The sequence below is a fragment of the Mesoplodon densirostris genome, chromosome 2 (genome assembly GCF_025265405.1).
Source record: "Mesoplodon densirostris isolate mMesDen1 chromosome 2, mMesDen1 primary haplotype, whole genome shotgun sequence".
NCBI classification, from domain to species: Eukaryota; Metazoa; Chordata; class Mammalia; order Artiodactyla; family Ziphiidae; genus Mesoplodon; species Mesoplodon densirostris.
In genome coordinates, this window is record NC_082662.1 from 45814923 (window position 1) to 45836251 (window position 21329).

The window sequence follows — 21329 nt, forward strand, 5'->3', positions numbered from 1 at the left end:
AATATAAATCCTTACCATCAGTTTTAATGACCCCATAGAACACGTTTGAATATAGGTATTATAATCTATATAACTAGCCTCCTGTGATGAACATTGTGTTGTATTTAAATCTTGCAAGTAAAAAAAAAAGTATAATAAATTTCCTTTTGCCCTCATTTTTAAATACTTAATGCCATGATTATCTTAGCACAAATAGTTAGAAGGGGAAAATGTTGGGTTGTTGGATATGTATGTTTAGCTTTTTGATACATGTTGCCAAACTATCCACCTAAAAGGGTACTAATTTACAAACTTAATGACAGTTCATGAGAGTGATGGTTTTTTCTTCACACTATCTCCAGTGCTTTGTTGGCTGGTTTTAAAAAAATCTTTGCCAATAGTAGGAAAATATGTCTCATTATTGTTTTTTAAATTTCTTTTATTACAAATGTCCACTAAAGTGAAGCTGGACTCTCTAAGGGCTCAGCTTGAAAAAAATTTTTTTCATGCCACCAGTATTTGCCTGCAGAGTAATCCATAGGATAGTTGCTTCTGCCAGGTTGTCCCTTTTTTTTTTTTTTCAACTTTATTCTGTCAAAAAAGAAAATAGTTTAGAGAGTATCTGTTATGGCTATATGCCAACCATTGCATATTTCATTACGGGGATTAACAAAACAGTGCTGTTTTTATTTCACAGTTTTCTTTTAGCTTTGCAAATGTATGCCTCTTGCTCCCATTTTAGTTCTTTTCTTCTCCTTCTGTAACCTCACTTGCATGGACCTTGTCCCCTTGTTTCTTTTCTCCTTCCCACGATTGTCAGTTTCCTAAATGTTTGTAGTACTAGAAAGTGAAAGTCTTGGAATCTTTTGTCAATTCATGCATTTTCTGCATTGCAAAGGAAGCCTGGCAAGAGATTTTATTTCCACTTTTGTTTTCAATAGCAATACCCCATTGCCCTTCTTTGAATTGTCTTAATTTTTTGTTCCTATTAAGTTTACAACAGGACCTACTCCTTGACCCTTTGCCTACTCAGAAAGAAGTACTTTTCTTCAAGCAAGGAGGCACTTAGAACTTTCTTAGTACTAGTGATCTCTAGTGTTGCAACAGATGTGTATTTTCTTTACCCTTTTAACTCTCTCCTCCTTGTCCATTTCCTTGCCCTCTCTCACTCCTTCTTCAATTGAAAATGTTTTATTGACCAAAGGATTTGATTTTATAAGAGCATCAGTTGGTTGTCAAAAGTAACAGCAAATGCAAAATTAATCTACATCTGTCTTAAGGAAGTGGGAGGAATTTCCAGGTATTCAGGTAGAATTCCTAAACGTTTGCTGGTGATTTCCTGCTCTAACTTGTTGGTGTCTACCATAACTATTCCCGAGGCATTGTGCGAGCAGATGACGCGTAGATGCAGCTGGGAGTAGCTGTTCATGGGCTCTTGGCCCCAAAGGAAGCCTGGCTCCTTGGGTGGCCCAGCACACCAGCATTACTACGTACTCTTCTAGATTATCTCCACAGAACCTTGAAGGATAAAGGATTTTAAGGAATGTGGAAAAGACTTGAACTTTCTTTTAATTTATTTATGGTGACAGAAACTACTTTTATAGGCTAAAGTTTGGAAGTATTGATATAACCTACTTTGCCATATGGTATGAGCAAATGGAAAGAGCATTGAATTTGAAGTTAAACCAACCTGAGATTGATTTCTGGTTGTGTTGCTTACTTGTCATACGTCCTTGCCCCTCAGGGAACATTGAGTTTAGTGGGAAAATAGACATGGAAAATTTTTCCTGGGGGAAAAAAAAAAAACTGCTTTAGCAAGAAACTTGCAGGTGGGTGTATGTGCAAAGGGCTATCAAAGTGTCCAGTAGAGGCAGAAACACCTTTCCAGAAGAGTTAGCATGTGAGCTGAGACTTGAATTGATGAAGTTAGGTGGGAATGAAGAGTAGGAGGAGGTGAGTGAACTGGGACAGGGCATGAGCAAGGGCATAGAGGCATGTATGTTCATGGCATTCAAAGCGTTCAGAATAAAAAAAGCTGGGGAGGATGAAAAAGGGGCTGAAGGTCAGAACATATAAATATCCTTCAGATTATGAAGAATTTTGAATGATATATAAAGGCAGACTTTATCCTGTAGGCTATGGGGAGCCATTTAAATTCAAACCCGAAATTGATATTTATGTTAGTGTTAGGTGGGTTATATTAGATGGATTAGTTGGCAGTAGGATAGAGAATAGTCTAAAGCGTTCTTAATCTTTTAGAGCCTCAGTAATTTTTTCTGCTTAATGAGCTAATATTAACACCTGTGCAACTACTTACAGTGTTTTATGAAAATTAAAGAAATAATATATATAAAAGCACTTGAAAACTTTATAGCCCCCAAAAGAGTATTGTTGTTGTTAATAGTTTTTCCAAAAGTTAACTTAATTTGAGTGAGATGTTTTAAGGGAAGCCAGAATAAGAGAATTTCTCTCCTTCACTTTAAAAATTTGACAATCATTTTGATTTCTTGATTTAATTAGAAAATGTTGGTAGTTGATTTCAGGACAGTCACATGTAAGAATTGCTTCCATGGCTGTTGAGATAAGTAGGCCTAGACTAAATATTTTTAGAATAACTTCTTTGGAGTCCTAAGACCCATGATTCATTCTAGATAGGTTCAGGTGTGTTATCTATGTACAAGAAAAAGATTGACACACCCACTAGGATAACTAAAATTAAAAAAACAGACAAAAATGTTGGTAAGGATGTAGAGAAGTTGGAACCTTCATTTGTTGCTGGTAGGAGTGTAACATGGTGCAGCCACTTTAGAAAAAAGCTTGATAGTTCCTCAAAAGGTTAAACATTACCTTATGACCCAATTTTTACTTCTAAATATAGAGGAATTAGAGCCTATGTCCATATAAAAACTTGTGCACAAATGTCCATAGCAGTATCATTGATAATAGCTGAAAAGGGGAAACAGCCATCAACTGATGAATGGCTAAACAAAATGTGCTGCATCCATACAATGGAATATTATTTGGCCATAAAAAGGAATTAATTACTGATAATGTGCTTCAACGTGGATAAACCTTAAAAGCATTATACTAAGTGAATGAAGCCAGTCACAAAAGACCATATACTATATGATTCCATTTATGTGAAATGTCCAGAATAAGCAAATCCATCAAGGCAGAAAGTAGGTTAGTGGTTGCCAGGGGCTAGCAGGAGGGGAGAATGGTGGGGGTGGGGGGTGACTGCTAATGTGTATGGTTTTCTTTTGGGGGTGATGAGAATGTTCTAACATTAGATAGTGGTGTTGGTTGCACAACTTTGAATATACTAAAATACCACTGAATTATATACTTTAAAAGGATAATTTTTTTGATATATAAATATCTCAATGAATTTGTTATAAAACAAACAAAACCCAACAAAAAGAAAGAACTTAGGCCAGACTCTCTGCATACATAGAAACAGAGGTTAGTATCTGATAATAATTATTTGAGTATTTCAGGTACTTAGCACAGTGCCTGAACATAGTAAACACTAAAGTCTTTGTTAAAAGAAGAAATATTATGATACCAAAAGGAGGAATCTTGGATATAAATTATTGCAGGGATGTAAGGCTGAAAAAAAAAAGGTGGTAAATAAAAACTCTATTAGAAATTACAAGAAAATTGAAAAGGTAGCCAATTCCAGAATAAATATGTAAAGATGAATATATTTTCTATATATTTGCAATTACCTAGTCATGAAATATAATGAAAATGTATTATTAACAAGAGTAATGTAAAATATTAAAAAACTAAGAATAAACTTGGCAAGAAATGTACAAAAGCCTATATGGGGAAAATGACAAAATATTGCCAAGGGACATCAAGGAAAACTTGAAGATACACCATCTTCATGGATGGGAGGACTTAATATTGTAAAGATATTACTTTTCCTCCAAACAGATCCATATATTGTATGTAGCCCCATTTATTTGTTTGTTTGTTTGTTTGTTTATTTTGGCTGTGTTGGGTCTTTGTTGCTCCGCACAGGCTTTCTCTAGTTATGGGCGAGTGGGTGCTACTCTTTGTTGCTGTGCATGGGCTTCTCATTGCTGTGGCTTCTCTTGTTGTGGAGTATGGGCTCTAGGCGCACGGGCTTCAGTAGTTGCAGCACGCAGGCTCAGTAGTTGTGGCACATGGGCTCTAGGGCGTGCAGGCTTCAGTAGTTGTGGCGTGCCAGCTCAGTAGTTGTGGCTCGCGGGCTCTAGAGCACAGGCTCAGTAGTTGTGGTGCACGGGCTTAGTTGCTCCGTGGCATGTGCGATCTTCCCGGACCAGGGATTGAACCCATGTCCCCTGCATTGGCAGGTGGATTCTAAACCACTGCGCCACCAGGGAAATTCTATAGCCCCATTTTCGGGGGAAAAACTAACTAAATGATTATAATGTACATCTAGAGGAAAAAATGTCCAAAACAAATCCAAGAATAGTCAAGAATCTTTCTAAGAGAGGAATTATGGTATTTACTGTACCAAAGAGTAAAGTACATTTATAAAGCTATAATACTGGCACAGGAATGGCAGACAGATCATAGAGTAAAATAATGGGAAAAAATGCCAGCGTTTATTCAGCAGTTACTCTGTGCTTTGTGAGTATTTAAATACCATACAACTCTATGAGGGTAGCTATATTATCATCTCCATTTCACAGATAAGAAAACTGAGATTCAGAGAGATTTAGTAAATTGCTCAGGGTTATATAAGTACTGGCAGAGCAGGAATTCAAACCTATGCTGATTGCAAATTCATTGTTATTAATTAGTAAAATTTAATTCTTGGAGATTAACCTTAAGTAAATGAGGTTATGTAAAAATACTTAGATATAAGAACATTATGTACAGCATTGTTATAAGAGCCAGTAGTTAGGACTAACCTTAAACATCAAGCAGCAGAGTATTGGTTAAATAAAGTATAGTACTCGTCTACAATTAAAGACTATGTATGGTCATTTAAAATTATATGAAAGAATACTAATGACACAGTAATAAGGGTAGCTATATTAAACCGAAAAGTGGATTACAAAACAGTATATATACTCATTAAAAATATATATATAGGGGCTTCCCTGGTGGCACAGTGGTTGAGAGTCCTCCTGCCGATGCAGGGGACACGGGTTTGTGTCCCGGTCCGGGAAGATCCCAGATGCCGCGGAGCAGCTGGGCCCATGAGCCATGGCCGCTGAGCCTGCACGTCCGGAGCCTGTGCTCCGCAACGGGAGAGGCCACAACAGTGAGAGACCCGCGTACCGCCAAAAAAAAAAAAAAAAAAAAAAAAAAATATATATATATATATATATATATATATATATATACATATGCAGAGAAAAAAGATAGAGGAGATTTATATCAAAATGTTATTTTCTCTGAGTGGTAAAATTATGAATGATTTGTTCTCTTTTTGCTTCTCAATATTTTCTATTTTTTCCGCAGTACAATATGTTTTTTTCTCTAAAGAAAAATAATTGCAATAAAATTATTGTGTGTGTTTTTTTTTAAGGTGTGTGAGTTATTCACCCTGCCAGCCGGGTTAGCGGGTCCTCTGTGCTCCTGTAGGCCCCTGTATTCCCCTTTTTCATAGTGATCATAGTGTATTATCATTTACCCTTCTAACTCCGTAGCGTCTGGAATAAAGTCTGGTGCCAATCATTGTTTTGGTCAATCAGTATTTCAGAAAGGAAGGATGAAACAGTGGGAATGAAGGGGAGAGGGAGGGAGAAAGGAAACCAACGGAGATGTGGATCTGAGGTTATTTTTCCGGCTTCATTCCTCAAGATCCAAAAGTAGGTGGTGGTTGGTATATTACTTGTATAATTCTTTATACTAATCCAGGAAATGAGTTGAACCACTTATCTTTAAATTCTGATTGTGAAACACCAAAAATATATGTGAAGGGATTTACGTACAAAGAAAAAGAGGAGTTAGGCTTCCTACATTGAGAGAGGCCAGAGTGAATCTTTCAGAAATTATTGAGACAAATGAAGGTTATTTCAGTAGAAAATGCTGCTGTGCCATCCACTCTCCCTTTCTCCCTGTCCTTCCACCAGTTGTATCCAGAAAGCCATTTTCAACAAAAGATTTGGCAGATGACGGAGTTGTTGCCTGGTTGCCTTTCAGACTTCTCTGGGTAAAATATCCTAAGGGAGCTTGGGGACTGTCTGCTGGCCCAGTTGCTCACGTCATGTATCTATTTAAAAATTTGGGGAAAAGCCAGAGGAATGAACTTCATATAACTCTGTGTTATTTTTCTTTCCAGGAAGGGGAGCAGTTTGTGAAGAAAATCGGTGGTATTTTTGCCTTCAAGGTGAAGGATGGCCCTGGAGGTAAAGAAGCCACCTGGGTGGTGGACGTGAAGAATGGCAAAGGATCAGTTCTCTGTAACTCAGGTCAGTGCAGTGATGACTTCATTTATAGGAGCACTGACAAGTTCACAAAGAAAAATGGGGGCCTGCTTTGGTGTTCTCCAAAAGGGCAGGCTTTAGAGTTATAGGGCCTTGTTAAAGAACTGGGGAATCCTTGGGAACAGGAATAGGTCGCAGCTGCTTCCTCCCAAAGACTGGGAGGCTCCATCACTGTCACCATCCATAGGCTTTGGAATTAAACAGACTTGGGTTTGGAGTCCTGGTCCTGCCACTCACAGATTCTGGCCTTGAACAAATTATTTTACTTCTCTGAGCTTTGTTTTTTTCATTTGTAAATGGGAATAATAAATGGTACCTATTTCATAGGGTCACGTGAGGATTAAGAGCATTATCTCCTAATTAGCCTGTGAAGCATATGGTTCAGTGTATGGTTATGTGTCCTCAGAAGACCTGTCTGTACTCACTACCTCCACTTCTCTCACCCAGTCTTTCTCTCACCCATTCCAGTCAGCTTTGGTCCTCATTATTATCCCCAAACTGTTCTTGTCAAGGTCAAGTAACTGCCATGTTGGTAAATTTAGTGGTGAATTCCCAGCCCTCATAATTATATTATTTTTCCAGGCTTTCTTCTTACCTACTGGCTGTTCCTTCTTGGCCTCTCTCCCTGTTTATTTCTGCATCTCTAAAAGTCTAAATGTTGGAGTGCTCTAAGGCTCAGTTCTATCTACATTTAGTCCCTGGGACTCTCATCTAGTTTCATACTTTTAAAACCGTCTCTACACTGATGACTCCCAGGTATCTTCAGTGTGAACTCAGATACTGAACTCCAAGGTGTATATCCAGCTGCATAATTGACAAGTTTACTTGGATCCTTAGTAGGTATCTCAAAGCTAACATGTATGAAACTGAACTGCTGATCTTCCTCCCACTCCCCTTTAATTATGTTCTCCTCGAACCGTCTTCTGCATCTTTGCTAAATTGCTCCTCTGTCTTACCAGTTCCTCAGTCTAAAACCCTTGAAGTCATGCTTGGCTCTTTTTTTTTTTTTTAATTGAAGTATAGTTGATTTACAATGGTGTGCCAATCTCTGCTGTACAGCAAAGTGACTCAGTTATACACATATACACATGCTTTTTTTAATATTCTTTTCCATTATGGTTTATCCCAGGAGACTGGATATAGTTCCCTGTGCTATACAGTAGGAGCTGTTGTTTATCCATTCTACATGTAATAGTTTACATCTACCTCGGCTCTTCTTTTTCTCACACTCTACAGTGTAATCCGCCAGCAAATTCCATCCTATACTACTACCACCTTGGTCCTCCATCATTTTTTGCCTGGTCTCCCTGTTTCTAACCTTCCACCCTGTTTCCCCACACACCAGCTGGAGTGATCATTTTATAACTCAAGTCAGATGTGACCCGTCTTGGCTCAAAACCATCCAGTGACTTTCAGCTCACAGGGTAAAAACCAGGGTTCTTACAATCACACCACATGATCTGGCCCTAGTCTTCTCTGTCTTATTATACTCTCCCTCACTTTGCTCCAGTCACACTGGCCTCCTTGCTATTGCTTGAACGTGGGCGTTCGCAGTTCAGGGGCTTTCTACTGCCTGGAATCGTCATCCCTCACATATCCTCATGGCTTGTTCTCCCATTTCCTTTGGGGTTTTGCCCAAATGTCACCTTCTCAGTGAGCCTTTCCCCAACCACACTTCTAAATCACACCCCCATTACCATTCCCTATTGTCCTTTTCTGCCTTATTTTTCTTTATAGCACTTACTGCCATCTGATATACCATATCTTATTTCTTTGCTTATTGTCCATCCCCCCCACTTGAGTTGTAAGCTGCATGAAGGCAGAGCTTTTTGCCTCTTAGGTTCACTGCTGCATTCACAGTGCCTAGAATAGTACCTGATACATGGTAGGCCTTCAGTAAAATAAATAAATAAATAATGAACAGCAGAATGAATGAATGATGCTCAGTAAGTGGTAGCTATGTTGTATGTTATGTTTCTCTCGGAGAGAGCCTGGTGCGATTAAGAGATGGGATGGATAGGAACTAGCTTTTTAGAGGGCTATACTATGAACTTTGAAAACGATTTTATATATAATCAATCCCTTAAATCTTTTTGAGTAGAAAAGTGAAAGTCAGAGCTGTGTTTTAGAGGATGAAGCTGGTGTATTCAACCTGATGAATTAGAAATGAAGAAATCAGAAGCAGAGAGAGCAACTAGGAGGATGGATGGCACCACCATCTAAGTAAGCAAAAAGGATAGCCGAGTGTTGGCAGGGAGAAAAAAGGATGTTGTTACATGGTAGTTGCTAGGGGTGTTTGGGGTGAAGTTGATGGTACTTGGAAGCTGTGAAGGAGAAGGAGATCTATCAAAGATGGTAGAGTTCATTATTGCTACATTACTGAGGAAGGTCCTGGAGGAGAGAATGACATCAGGAGCACAGGTGGAAGGAGGGTTAGCCTTAGCAAGGAGGGATGGATACTTCTTCCTCTAAGAGGGGGTAGACAAATATTCAGGGGCATTTTGAGGTACAGAGGGGTTTGTCAGAGACCCTGGAATAGAGTTTAGAGCTTGGAGAAAGGAGAAGATGTTAAGAGCAGTGTTATATGTGCTGTTGAATAAGGAATCAACTAGAGATTAATGAAGGAAAAGCTGAGTGGTAGTAAGGGCATCTGGTGTGGGCAGCATTTTTTTTTCTCAAAATGAGTGGGCAGAAAAATAACTATGTTTACATTCTGTGAGCTGCCATCTAACATGATGTACGAAGAAAAACTAAATGCTTCATCTAGATTCTAGCTTTTAGAAATAAAAAGAACTTTGGGGAAATAATGCCAATTTTTTAAAATGACTGAATGTTAATGGTTACTTCAGGATTATATATTGACATGTCTAGACAGATGTCAAGGTGATTTTTTTTAAGTTTTTATTTTTCTTTAATTTTTATTTTTATTGGAGTATAATTGCTTTACAATGTTGTGTTAGTTTCTGCTGTACAATGAAGTGAATCACCTATATATATAAATATATCCCCTCCCTCTTGGACTTCCCACCCACCTAGGTCATCACAGGATATCAGGCTGAGCTCCCTGTGCTATACAGCAGGTTCCCACTAGCTATCCCTTTTATACATGGTAGTGTATTTATGTCAAACCTAATCTGCCAATTCATCCCACCCTCCCTTTACCCCCCTGTGTCCACATGTTTGTTCTCGATATGTCTGCGTCTCTATTCCTGTCCTGCAAATATGTTCATCTGTACCATTTTTCTAGATTCCACATATATGTGTTAATATACGATATTTGTTTTTCTCTTTGTGACTTCACCCTGTATGACTGACTCTAGGTCCATCCACATCTCTACAAATGACCCAGTTTTGTTCCTTTTTATGGTTGAGTTATATTCCATTATATATACGTACAACATCTTCTTTATCCATTTATCTGTTGATGGACATTTAGGTTGCTTCCATGTCCTGGCTGTTGTAAATAGTGCTGCAATGAACATTGGGGTACATGTGACTTTTTTTTTTTTTTTTTTTTTTGTGGTACGCGGGCCTCTCACTGTTGTGGCCTCTCCCTTTGCGGAGCACAGGCTCCAGACGCTCAGGCTCAGCAGCCATGGCTCATGGGCCTAGCCGCTCTGCGGCATGTGGGATCTTCCCGGACCGGGGCACGAACCCGTGTCCCCTGAATTGGCAGGCGGACTCTCAACCACTGCGCCACCAGGGAAGCCCATGTCTTTTGTTTTTAATGTAACTTTTTTTTAAAACTTATTTTATTTTTTTGGCAGTGTTGGGTCTTCATTGCTGCACGTGGGCTTTTTCTGTAGTTGTGGCGAGCGGTGGCTACTCTCCGTTGTGGTGCGTGGGCTTCTCTTTGTGGTGGCTTCTCGTTGTGGAGCACGGGCTCTAGGCGCGTGGGCTTCAGTATTTGTGGCATACGGGCTCAGTAGTTGTGGCTCATGGGCTCTAGAGCTCAGGCTCAGTAATTGTGGTGCACAGGCTTAGTTGCTCCGCAGCATGTGGGATCTTCCCGGACTAGGGCTCGAACCTGTTACCCCTGCATTGGCAGGTGGATTCTTAACCACTGCACCACTGGGGAAGCCCACATGTGACTTCTTGAATTATGGTTTTCTAAGGGTATATGTGCAGTGGTGGGATTGATGGGTCATATGGTAGTTCTATTTTTAGTTTTTTAAGGAACCTCCATACTGTTCTCCACAGTGGCTGTATCAATTTACATTCCCACCAACAGTGCAAGAGGGTTCCCTTTTCTCCACACCCTCTCCAGCATTTATTGTTTGTAGATTTTTTGATGATGGCTATTCTGACCAGTGTGAGGTGATATCTCATTGTAGTTTTGATTTGAATTTCTCTAATAATTAGTGATGTTGAGTATCTTTTCATGTGCCTCTTGGTCATCTGTATGTCTTCTTTGGAAAAATGTATGTTTAGGTCTTCTGCCCATTTTTTGATTGGCTTGTTTGTTTTCTTGATATTGAGCTGCATGAGTTGTTTGTACATTTTGGAGTTTAATCCTTTGTCCGTTGCATCATTTGCAAATATTTTCTCCCATTCTGAGGGCTGTCTTTTCGTCTTATGTTTTCCTTTGATGCACAAAAGCTTTTAAGTTTAATTTAGGTTCCATTTGCTTATTTTTGTCTTCATTTTTGTTATTCTAGGAGGTGGGTCAAAAAAGATCTTCCTGTGATTTATGTCAAAGAGGGTTTTTCCTGTGTTTTCATCTAAGAGTTTTGTAGTGTTTGGTCTTACATTTAGGTCTTTAATCCATTTTGAGTTTATTTTCGGGTATGTTGTTAGGGAGTGTTCTAATTTCATTCTTTTACATGTAGCCGTCCAGTTTTCCCAGCACCACTTATTGAAGAGGCTGTCTTTTCTCCATTGTATATTCTTGCCTCCTTTGTCATATATTAGGTAACCATAGGTGCATGGGTTTATCTCTGGGCTTTCTATCCAGTACCATTGATCTATATTTCTGTTTTTTGTGCCAGTACCATATTGTCTTGATTACTGTAGCTTTGTAGTATAGTCTGAAGTTGGGGAGCCTGATTCCTACAGCTCTGTTTTTCTTTCTCAAGATTGCTTTGGCTATTTGGGGTCTTTTGTGTTTCCATACAAATTGTAAAATTTTTTGTTCTTGTTCTGTGAAAAATGCCATTGGTAATTTGATAGGGATTGCACTGCATCTGTAGATTGCTTTGGGGAGTATAGCCATTTTCACAATATTGACTCTTCTAATCCAAGAACATGGTATATTTCTCCATCTGTTTGTGTCATCTTTGATTTCTATCATCAGTGTTTTATAGTTTTCTGAGTACAGGTTTTTTGTCTCTTAGGTAGATTTATTCCTAGGTATTTTATTCTTTTTGTTGCGATGGTAAATGGGATTGTTTCCTTAATTTCTCTTTCTGCTCTTCTGTTGTTAGTGTATAGGAATGCAAGAGATTTCTGTGCATTACTTTTGTATCCTGCAACTTTACCACATTCATTGATTAGTACTAGTAGTTTTCTGGTGGCATCTTTAGAATTTTCTATGTGTAGTATCATGTCATCTGCAAACAGTGACAATTTTACTTCTTCTCTTCCATTTTTGTATTCCTTTTATTTCTTTTTTTTTCTCTGATTGCTATGGTAGGACTTCCAATACTATGTTGAATAAGAGTGGTGAGAGTGGACATCCTTGTCGTGTTTCTGATAGAGGAAATGCTTTCAGTTTTTCACCATTGAGAATGATGTTTGCTGTGGGTTTGTCATATATGGCCTTTATTACATTGAGGTGGTTTCCCTCTATGCCCACTTTCTGGAGAGTTTTTATCATAAATGGGTGTTGAATTTTGTCAAAAGCTTTTTCTGCATCTATTGATGATCATATGGTTTTTATTCTTCAATTTGTTAATGTGGTGTATCACATTGATTGATTTGTGTATATTGAAGAATCCTTGCATCCTTGGGATAAATCCCACCTGATCATGGTGTATGATCCTTTTAATGTGTTGTTGAATTCTGTTTCCTAGTATTTGTTGAGGATTTTTGCATCTATATTCATCAGTGATCTTGGTCTTTAATTTTCTTTCTTTTTTTTTTTTTTTTTTTTTGCGGTATGCGGGCCTCTCACTGTTGTGGCCTCTCCCGTTGCGGAGCACTGGCTCCGGATGCGCAGGCACAGTGGCCATGGCTCATGGGCCCAGCCGCTCCGCGGCATGTGGGATCTTCCTGGACCAGGGCACGAACCCGTGTCCCCTGAATCAGCAGGCGGACTCTCAACCACTGCGCCACCAGGGAAGCCCTAATTTTCTTTTTTTGTAGTATCTTTGTCTGGTTTTGGTTTCAGGGTGATGGTGGCCTCGTAGAATGAGTTTGGGAGCGTTCCTTCCTCTGCAGCTTTTTGGAAGAGTTTGGGAAAGATAGGTGTTAGCTCTTCTCTTAAATGTTTGATAGATTTCACCTCTGAAACCATCTGGTCCTGGACTTTTGTTTGTTGGAATGTCTTTAGTTATAATTTCAATTTCATTACTTGTGATTGGTCTGTTTATATTTTCTAATTCCTTCTGGTTCAGTCTTGGAGAGTTTTATCTTTCCAAGAATTTGTCCATTTCTTCCAGGTTGTCCATTTTAATGGCATACAGTCGTCATTGCAATAGTCTCTTATGATCCTTTGTATTTCTGTGGTGTCAGTTGTAATTTCTCCTCTTTCATTTCTAATTTTATTGATTTGAGTCTGCTCCCTTTTTTACTTGATGAGTCTGGCTAAAGTTTTATCAAATTTATTTTTATATTCTCAAAGAACCAACTTTGAGTTTTATTGATCTTTGCTATTGTTTGCTTTGTTTCTATTTCATTTATTTCTGCTTTGATCCTTATGATTTCTTTCCTTCTACTAACTTTGGGTTTTCTTTGTTCTTCTTTCTCTAGTTGTTTTAAGTGTGGGGTTAGATTGTTTGTTTGAGATTTTTCTTGTTTCTGGAGGTGAGAATGAATTGCTATAAACTTCCCTCTTAGAACTGCTTTAGCTGCATCCCATAGGTTTTGGGTTGCCATGTTTTCATTGTCATTTGTTTCTATGTATTTTTTAATTTCCTCTTTGATTTATTCAGTGATCTCTTGGTTATTTAGCAGTGCAGTGTTTAACCTCCATGTGCTTGTGTTTTTTACAGGTTTTTTTTTCCTGTAATTGATTTCTAATATCATAGTGTTGTGGTCAGAAAAGATGTTTGATATGATTTCAATTTTCTTAAATTTTCCAAGGCTTGATTTGTGACCCAAGTTGTGATCTATCCTGGAGAATGTTCCGTGTGCACTTGAGAAGAAAGTGTATTCTGCCACTTTTGGGTGGAATGTCCTACAAATAGCAATTAAATCTATCTGGTCTGTTGCATCATTTAAAGCCTGTGTTTCCTTATTTATTTTCATTTTGGATGATCTGTCCATTGTTGTAATTGGGGTGTTAAAGTCCCCCACTATTATTGTGTTACTCTTGATTTCCCCTTTTATGGCTGTTAACATTTGCCTTATGTATAGATGTGCTCCTATGTTGGGTGCATAAACATTTATAGTTGTTATACTTTCTTCTTGGATTGATCCCTTGATCATTATGTAGGGTCATTCCTTATCTCTTTAACAGTCTTTATTTTAAAGTCTATTTTATCTGATATGAGTATTGCTCCTCCATCTTTCTTTTGATTTCGATTTGCATGGAATATCTTTTTCCATCCCCTCACTTTCAGTCTGTATGTGTCCCTAGGTCTGAAGTGGTTTCTTGTAGACAGCATATATACGGGTCTTGTTTTGTATCCATTCAACGAGCCTTGTGTCTTTTGGTTGGAGCATTTAATCCATTTACATTTAAGGTAAGTATCGATATGTATGTTCCTATTACCATTTTCTTAATTGTTTTGGGTTTGTTTTTGTAGGTCTTTTTCTTCTCTTGTGTTTCCCACCTAGAGAAGTTCCTTTAGCATTTGTTCTAAAGCTGGTTTGCTGGTGCTGAATTGTCTTAGCTTTTGCTTGTCTATAAAGATTTTGATTTCACCATCAAATCTGAATGAGATCCTTGCTGGATAGAGTAATCTTGGTTGTAGGTTTTTCCCTTTCATCACTTTAAATATATCCTGCCACTCCCTTCTGGCCTGCAGAGTTTCTGCTGAAAAATCAACTGATACCCTTATGGGGATTCCCTTGTACGTTATTTTTTGCTTTTCCGTTGCTGGTTTTAAGTTTTTTTTGTTTTTTGAATTTAATTTTTGTTAGTTTGATTAATATGTTTCTTGGTGTGTTTCTCCTGGGATTTATCCTGTATGGGACTTTCTGTGCTTCCTGGACTTGGGTGGCTGTTTCCTTGCCCAAGTTAGGGAAGTTTTCAACTATAATCTCTTCAAATGTTTTCTCAGACCCTTTCTCTTTCTGTTCTTCTCCTGGGACCCCTATAATTCGAATGTTGGTGCATTTAATGTTGTCCCAGAGGTCTCTGAGACTGTCCTCAATTCTTTTCATTCTTTTTTCTTTATTCTTCTCCTCGGCAGTTATTTCCACCATTTTGTCTTCCAGCTCACTTCTTTGTTCTTCTGCCTCAGTTTTTCTGCTATTGATTGCTTCTAGTGTATTTTTCATTTCAGTTATTGTGTTGTTCATCACTGTTTGTTTGTTCTTTAGTTCTTCTAGGTCTTTGTTAACATTTCTTGTATTTTCTGGATTTGTGCCTCCATCCTATTTCTGAGATTTTGGATCATCTTTTTTTTAATTAATAAGTTTATTTATTTTTGGCTGCATCGCGTCTTCACTGCTATGCACGGGCTTTCTCTAATTACAGTGAGCGGGGGCTGTTCTTCGTTGTGGCGCGCAGACTTCTCATTGTGGTGGCTTCTCTTGTTGTGGAGCACCGGCTCTAGGCACGTGAACTTCAGTAGTAGCACATGGGCTCAGTAGTTGTGGGTCACGGGCTCCAGAGCGCAGGCTCATTTGTTGTGGCACATGGGCTTAGTTGCTCCACAGCATATGAACCTGTGTCCCCTGCATTGGCAGGCGGATTCCTAGCCACTGCACCACCAGGGAAGCCCCTGGATCATCTTTCCTATCAGTACTCTGAATTCTTTTTTCAGGTAGGTTGCCTATTTCCTCTTCAGTTATTTGATCTTGTAGGTTTTTACCTTACTCTTTCATCTGTAACATTTTCTTGTCATGTCATTTTTTTGATCAGTGGGGCTGTGTTCCTGTCTTACTGGTTGTTTGACCTGAGGCGTCCAGTGCTGGAGTTTTTGCAGTTGGATAGAGCTGGGTCTTGGTGCCGAGATGAGGACCTCCGGGAGATCTCACTCCTATTAATATTCCCTGAGTTCTGAGGTTCTCTGTTAGTCCAGTGGTTTGGACACAGCGCTCCCACCACAGGAGCTCAGGGCTGACCTCTGGCCTGGGAACCAAGATCCCTTAAGGTGCACGGCACAGCAAAAGAAAAAAAAAGGAGCAGTACAATAACAAAGAATAAAAAATAAAATAAAATTAGAAAAATTTTAAAAAGTTAGAAAAAATAAATATATAAGTGAAACAACAGCAACAAGGTAAAACACAACCACAACGCCCCCCCGCCCCGAAGGAAAAAAGAAAAAAGGCCAGAAAAGGCCTTGGCTGTTGGGGGTAGAGCTTAGGTCTGGGTGAGGCCTATGCTCAGGATCCACGAGACAGGAAAAGGTAGCATGGCTGGAGGGGGCCTCGGACAGCGGAGTTCAGAGGTAAGGCCCTGGGTGGGAGTGCAGGGGCGGGGTTTAGTCCCAGTGCAGCAGAGGAGGCCTCGGAGGGCAGAGGATCTGGCCTAGGACCTCAGTAGGCTCCCAGGGGCCCGAGTGAGTGGGGGAAACGCTGGCCTAGTTCCCTTCCCATCCTCCCGGTCCCTGCTGATCCCCTCACTGTGAGTGGGCCACTCCCGAGTGTGGAAACCCCACCCTTCCCCAGCCACCCCTCAGTGCACCGGTCCCGTCTGGCCTCTACTCCCCACCCACGCCCTCAGGACTCGGGCGGCCAGAGGGGATCTGGGAGGGCAGAGGATCATGCCCGGGACCTCAGTAGGCTGCCCAGGGCCCAAGTGGGTGGGGGAAACGCTGGCTGCCTTCCCTTCCGATCCTCTGGCCTCTCAAGGGTCTCTCCCCATCCCCGTTGCTCCCCTCACTGTGGATGGGCTCCTTCAGGTGTGAGAACCCCTCCCCTCCCCCAGCCATCTCTCAGGGGTGCCGGTCCCATCCCACCTCCACTTCTCCTCCCCGCCACGTCCCACCTGGTCATCCGGGGTTCCTCCTGTCCCCTTAGGTGCCCGTGGTTCCCCACCGGTGCCTGGTAGGTGCCCTAGTTGTGAGGAGACGCAAACTCCACGCCCTCCTACTCCTCCATCTTGACTCTGCCCCCAAGGAGATTTTTGAAGAAAAATTTTCCCGTTTTGTTGTTATTGTTTGTTTGTTTTGAAAGATTATATGCTTATGGAAACATATGGCAAATTTTCAGAAAAACCTTGCTCTCTGCATATGGACTCTGGCAGCGAGCTCTCCCCACATTAGGTGCCCCATTCCATACCTGAAGGGATTTTACCCTGAATTTCTGCTGAAACTGATATTTGCTGGCAGCCAGGAGTGGCGTTGAAATATGGACTTACCAGTAAAAGCTACCGTGGGAAATTGCCAGCTCCTTTTACATCAGCCAACAAATGACCATTTGTTAGAGATCAGCTATGTTAAAGCATTAATAACCTGTCCTAGTTTGAACTGGCATCTTAAAGAGAATTGCTAGATCTTTTGACACGTCCATACTATTGAGAGGTTTACTTTCTGTTAACAAAGTAAGATTTACTCAAATGTATTTCATTTGCTTATATTCTAAGAGTTTGGTAATGATACAGATGGTTATATCAAGGACTTTTAGGCTTTGTGCATTTTTCCATAATCTTTTCTTGCTGCCTGGTGTTTCTCCATGAATTCCGCCCCTCCCTCTTCTCCTTTGAAATGACTTGCATATCTCCAGGAAGCCAACTTTAATTAATTTAACACAATATATTATTCTTTCATTCGTATATTCTTCCCTCTCAGCACCTGTTTGAGTTCTCAACCCTGCCCCTTAATGGGGAACATGATACAGAAAGCCTCAGAGTCTCTCATCCCCAAGGTACAGGGGAAAGAGCATAGCCTTTGGAGATACCGAAACCTGGGTTCAGACCTTGGCTCTGTCACTTACTAGGTATAAACCTTCCCTGAGTCCAGTTGTCTCATCTAGAAAATAGTGAGAATAATGTCTATCCATGGAGCTGTTGTGGGGATTAAATGAGATATAAGGTATGTAAAGCCCCTAGCATGGTAAGTGCTCAGTAAATCATTGCTTCCTCCCCAACCCATATATTAAACATGAATTTTGCGTAAACACATTGGAATTGTCTGTGACTCCTCAAAAGGACTAGGGGAGCTGAGAAAGCATCTGGGATACATCAGATGCAGGTGAATTGGTGAAGGCTCAATTAAAACTGAGCTGTTGGGGCTTCCCTGGTGGCGCAGTGGTTGAGAGTCCGCCTGCCGATGCAGGGGACATGGGTTCGTGCCCCAGTCCAGGAAGATCCCACATGCCACGGGACGGCTAGGCCTGTGAGCCATGGCCGCTGAGCCTGTGCATCCGGAGCCTGTGCTCCGCAATGGGAGAGGCCATAACAGGTTATGAGGCCATAACTGCAAAAAAAAAAAAAAACTGAGCTGTTGAATGTTTGTATTCTTCCTATAACAGGGGGAAGCCATAGAGCTTAGGAGTTGGGAGTGTGGGCTTTGGCAGCAGGAATCTGCTTTCATACCTAGCTCAGCCACTTAGTAGCTGTGTGACCTTGGGCAAGTTGTTTGACCTCTCTGACCCTCATAGGGTTATTGTATGAGTCCAGGTATGTGAAGTAATCGGCATAGTGAGAGCTCAGTAAATGCTGATATAGTAACAGCAGCAGCAGCATTTATTTCCTAAAGTCACCTTTTTATTGACTATGAGTCCTTTTTTTGGCATATTAGGATCTAATCCAACTATGCATCAAGTCCAGTTATCTCAATTTGCTAGCTTCTTTTCTCCCTGCTCTTTGATGTTATATATCTACAAGAGAACTGGATTTTCTAGGTTGTAAATACCTTAATTTTTAAGACTTCAGACCTTTTTTCAAGTAATAAGAGAAAATTTTGTTACAGGCAAAGATGGAGTGGCTATTGAATCACAGTCTTTTTATGGGCTATCCCTGCATTCTAAGACATATAATAAAAACTTTAATTGTCAATCTTGTTTTCGTTACTTAATAATATAGGCATGCTGTACTTTCATAGTTTACCCCCATCTTAGGCCATTTGGGCTGCTATATCGAACATACCACAGTCTGGGTAGCTTATAAACAACAGAAATTTACTTCTCACAGCTCTGGTGGCTGGAAGTCCGAGATAAAGGCATCAGTATGGTCCCGTTTGGTGAGGGCCCTCTTCCTGGTTCATAGCCAGTGCCTTCTTGCTGTGGGCTTATATCATGGAAGGAGCTAGGAGTCTCTCTGGAGCCTCTTTATAAGGCATTAATCCCATTCATAAGGGCTCTACCCTCATGACCTTCCAAAGGCCCTCCCTACCAATACCATCACATCAGGCATTAGGATTTCAAAATACAAGTTTTGCGGGGGATGCAAACATTCAGACCATAGCAACACCTATTTTTTTTTATTAAGGCACAGATTATCTAACTTTGGGGCCATAATTTGACATTATTACTATTAGTGGTAGTAGTACTATTAGAATACTATTGTTATATTGATTGCCTGAAACACTGACTACTGAAAATTTTGATTTCTTGGTGAATTTTTCCTTTTGCACTTGTCCAAGGTAGACATTGCTGATTTAGCAATAAGATATTAGTCTTTGTGGCACAGCCTTTTTTGCATTATACTTTGGTTATACTACTAAAATTAATATTTTAAACCTATTTGCAGGGCAGGAATAGAGACGCAGACGAAGAGAACGGACATGCAGACACCGGGGAGATGGGGAGGGTGGGAGATTAGGATTGACATATATATGCTACCATGTGTAAAATAGTTAACTAGCTCGGTGCTTTGTGATGACCTAGATGGGTGGGATGGGGGGTGGGGGAGGGGATATATGCATACATATGGCTGATTCACTTTGTTGTACAGCAGAAACTAACACAACATTATAAAGCAACTATACTCCAATAAAAAAATTAATATTTTTAAAACTTTGTTTTTATATAGTAATACATACTTAAGTGCAAAAAAAATTGGGAAAGATAGAGAAACAAAATGAAAACATTACTCTCCTATAATCCTACCATCTATATCAGGGGTTGACAAATTATGACCTGTGGGCCAAATTCATCCCGCCACCTGTTTTTTTTGGTTTTGTTTGTGTAAAAGTTTTCTGAAGTCTAGCCTGTAAGAAAGGGCATGAATCTGTAGTGTACAGCCTGATAAATGTTAACAAATGAATACTTCTCCCAGATCAAGATGCATAATGTTGCCAGCACTGTAGAAACCTCCCTGACACTACCTCCCATCACTATCCACTCCCAAAAGGAGCCACTATTCCAAATTCTGTCACCATAGGTTGATATTATTTATTTTGGAAATTCATATAGATGGAACCATACAATATTTACTCTTTTAGATGTGGCTTCTTTCACTCAGCATTGTAAGATTTATTATATTGTTGCATGTAGCAGTAGTTCATTTTTACTATGTGAATACACCAGAATTTATTTATTCAGTTCATGGTTGCTGTATCTTTGCAGTTTTCCATTTTGTGGCCTTATGAATAAAGGTGTTATGAACATTCTCATATGTGTCTTTTAGTGGACACATGTACTTATTTCCATTTGGCATATAACCAGGGTAGAAATACTAAGTCATGAGCTACCATATAGCCAGTTTTTTTATATGGATATACTATTTTACAGTCTCTTCCATATTATATGAGAGTTTCATTTGCTCCACATTTTTGACAGTACTTGGTAATGTCAGTTTTTTATTTTTTTTAAGTCAGGTCCATTGAGGTATAATTTACATACAGTAAAGTCTACCTTTTTTAGATGTACAATTCTGTGAATTTAGACAAATGCATACAGTTGTATAGCCACTACCAAAAATCAAGATACAGAATGTTTCCAAAAAATGTCAGGGCTTCCCTGGTGGCTCAGTGGTTGAGGGTCTGCCTGCTAGTTCCGGGGGTGCGGGTTCGCGCCCTGGTCTAGGAGGATCCCACATGCCGCGGAGCAACTAGGCCTGTGAGCCACAACTACTGAGCCTGCGCGTCTGGAGCCTGTGCTCCGCAACAAGAGAGGCCGTGATAGTGAGAGGCCCATGCACCACGATGAAGAGTGGCCCCCGCTTGCCACAACTAGAGGAAGCCCTTGCACAGAAACAAAGACCCAACACAGCCAAAAATAAATAGATAGATAGATTAAAGTACCCTTAATTAAAAAAAAAAATGTCCTCATGTCCTTTTGTAGTCAAACCCCTTCTGTCACCCTCAGGCCCTGGCAACCCCTGATCTGATTTCTGTCCCTGTGGTTTCACTTTTTCCAGAATGTCATAAACTGCAAATGGAATCATACAGTATGCAGCTTTTTGAGCCTGCTTCTTTCATGTATTATCAGTAGTTTGTTCCTTTTTGTTGCTGAGTAGTTTATCCATTCACCAGCTGGAGTATATTTGGTTTTTTTCAGCTTTTGGCAATTTGAATAAAGCCACTATGAGCATCCACATACAGGTTTTTGTGTGGATTTATGTTTTCATTTCTCTTCGGTAAACACCTAAGAATGGGATTGGTAGGTCATATGGCATGTGTATGTTTAGCTTTCTAAGAAATGTCCAGACTGTTGTCTAAAGTGGCTGTACCGTTTTACAGTTCCCTCCAGCATTGTTCTGACCTG

The 21329-nt window shown here is 40.0% G+C and overlaps 1 protein-coding gene across 3 annotated transcripts in view; it reads left to right on the top strand.

Annotated features, from left to right (window-relative positions):
• SCP2 (sterol carrier protein 2) overlaps positions 1–21329 on the top strand; it is a 156313-nt gene that overhangs the window by 129396 nt on the left and 5588 nt on the right. For all 3 annotated transcript variants that reach the window (XM_060089817.1, XM_060089819.1, XM_060089818.1), the window contains one exon: positions 6266–6395. In XM_060089817.1, coding sequence (XP_059945800.1) covers positions 6266–6395 — 130 coding nt within the window. The remainder of the gene's footprint in view (positions 1–6265; positions 6396–21329) is intronic.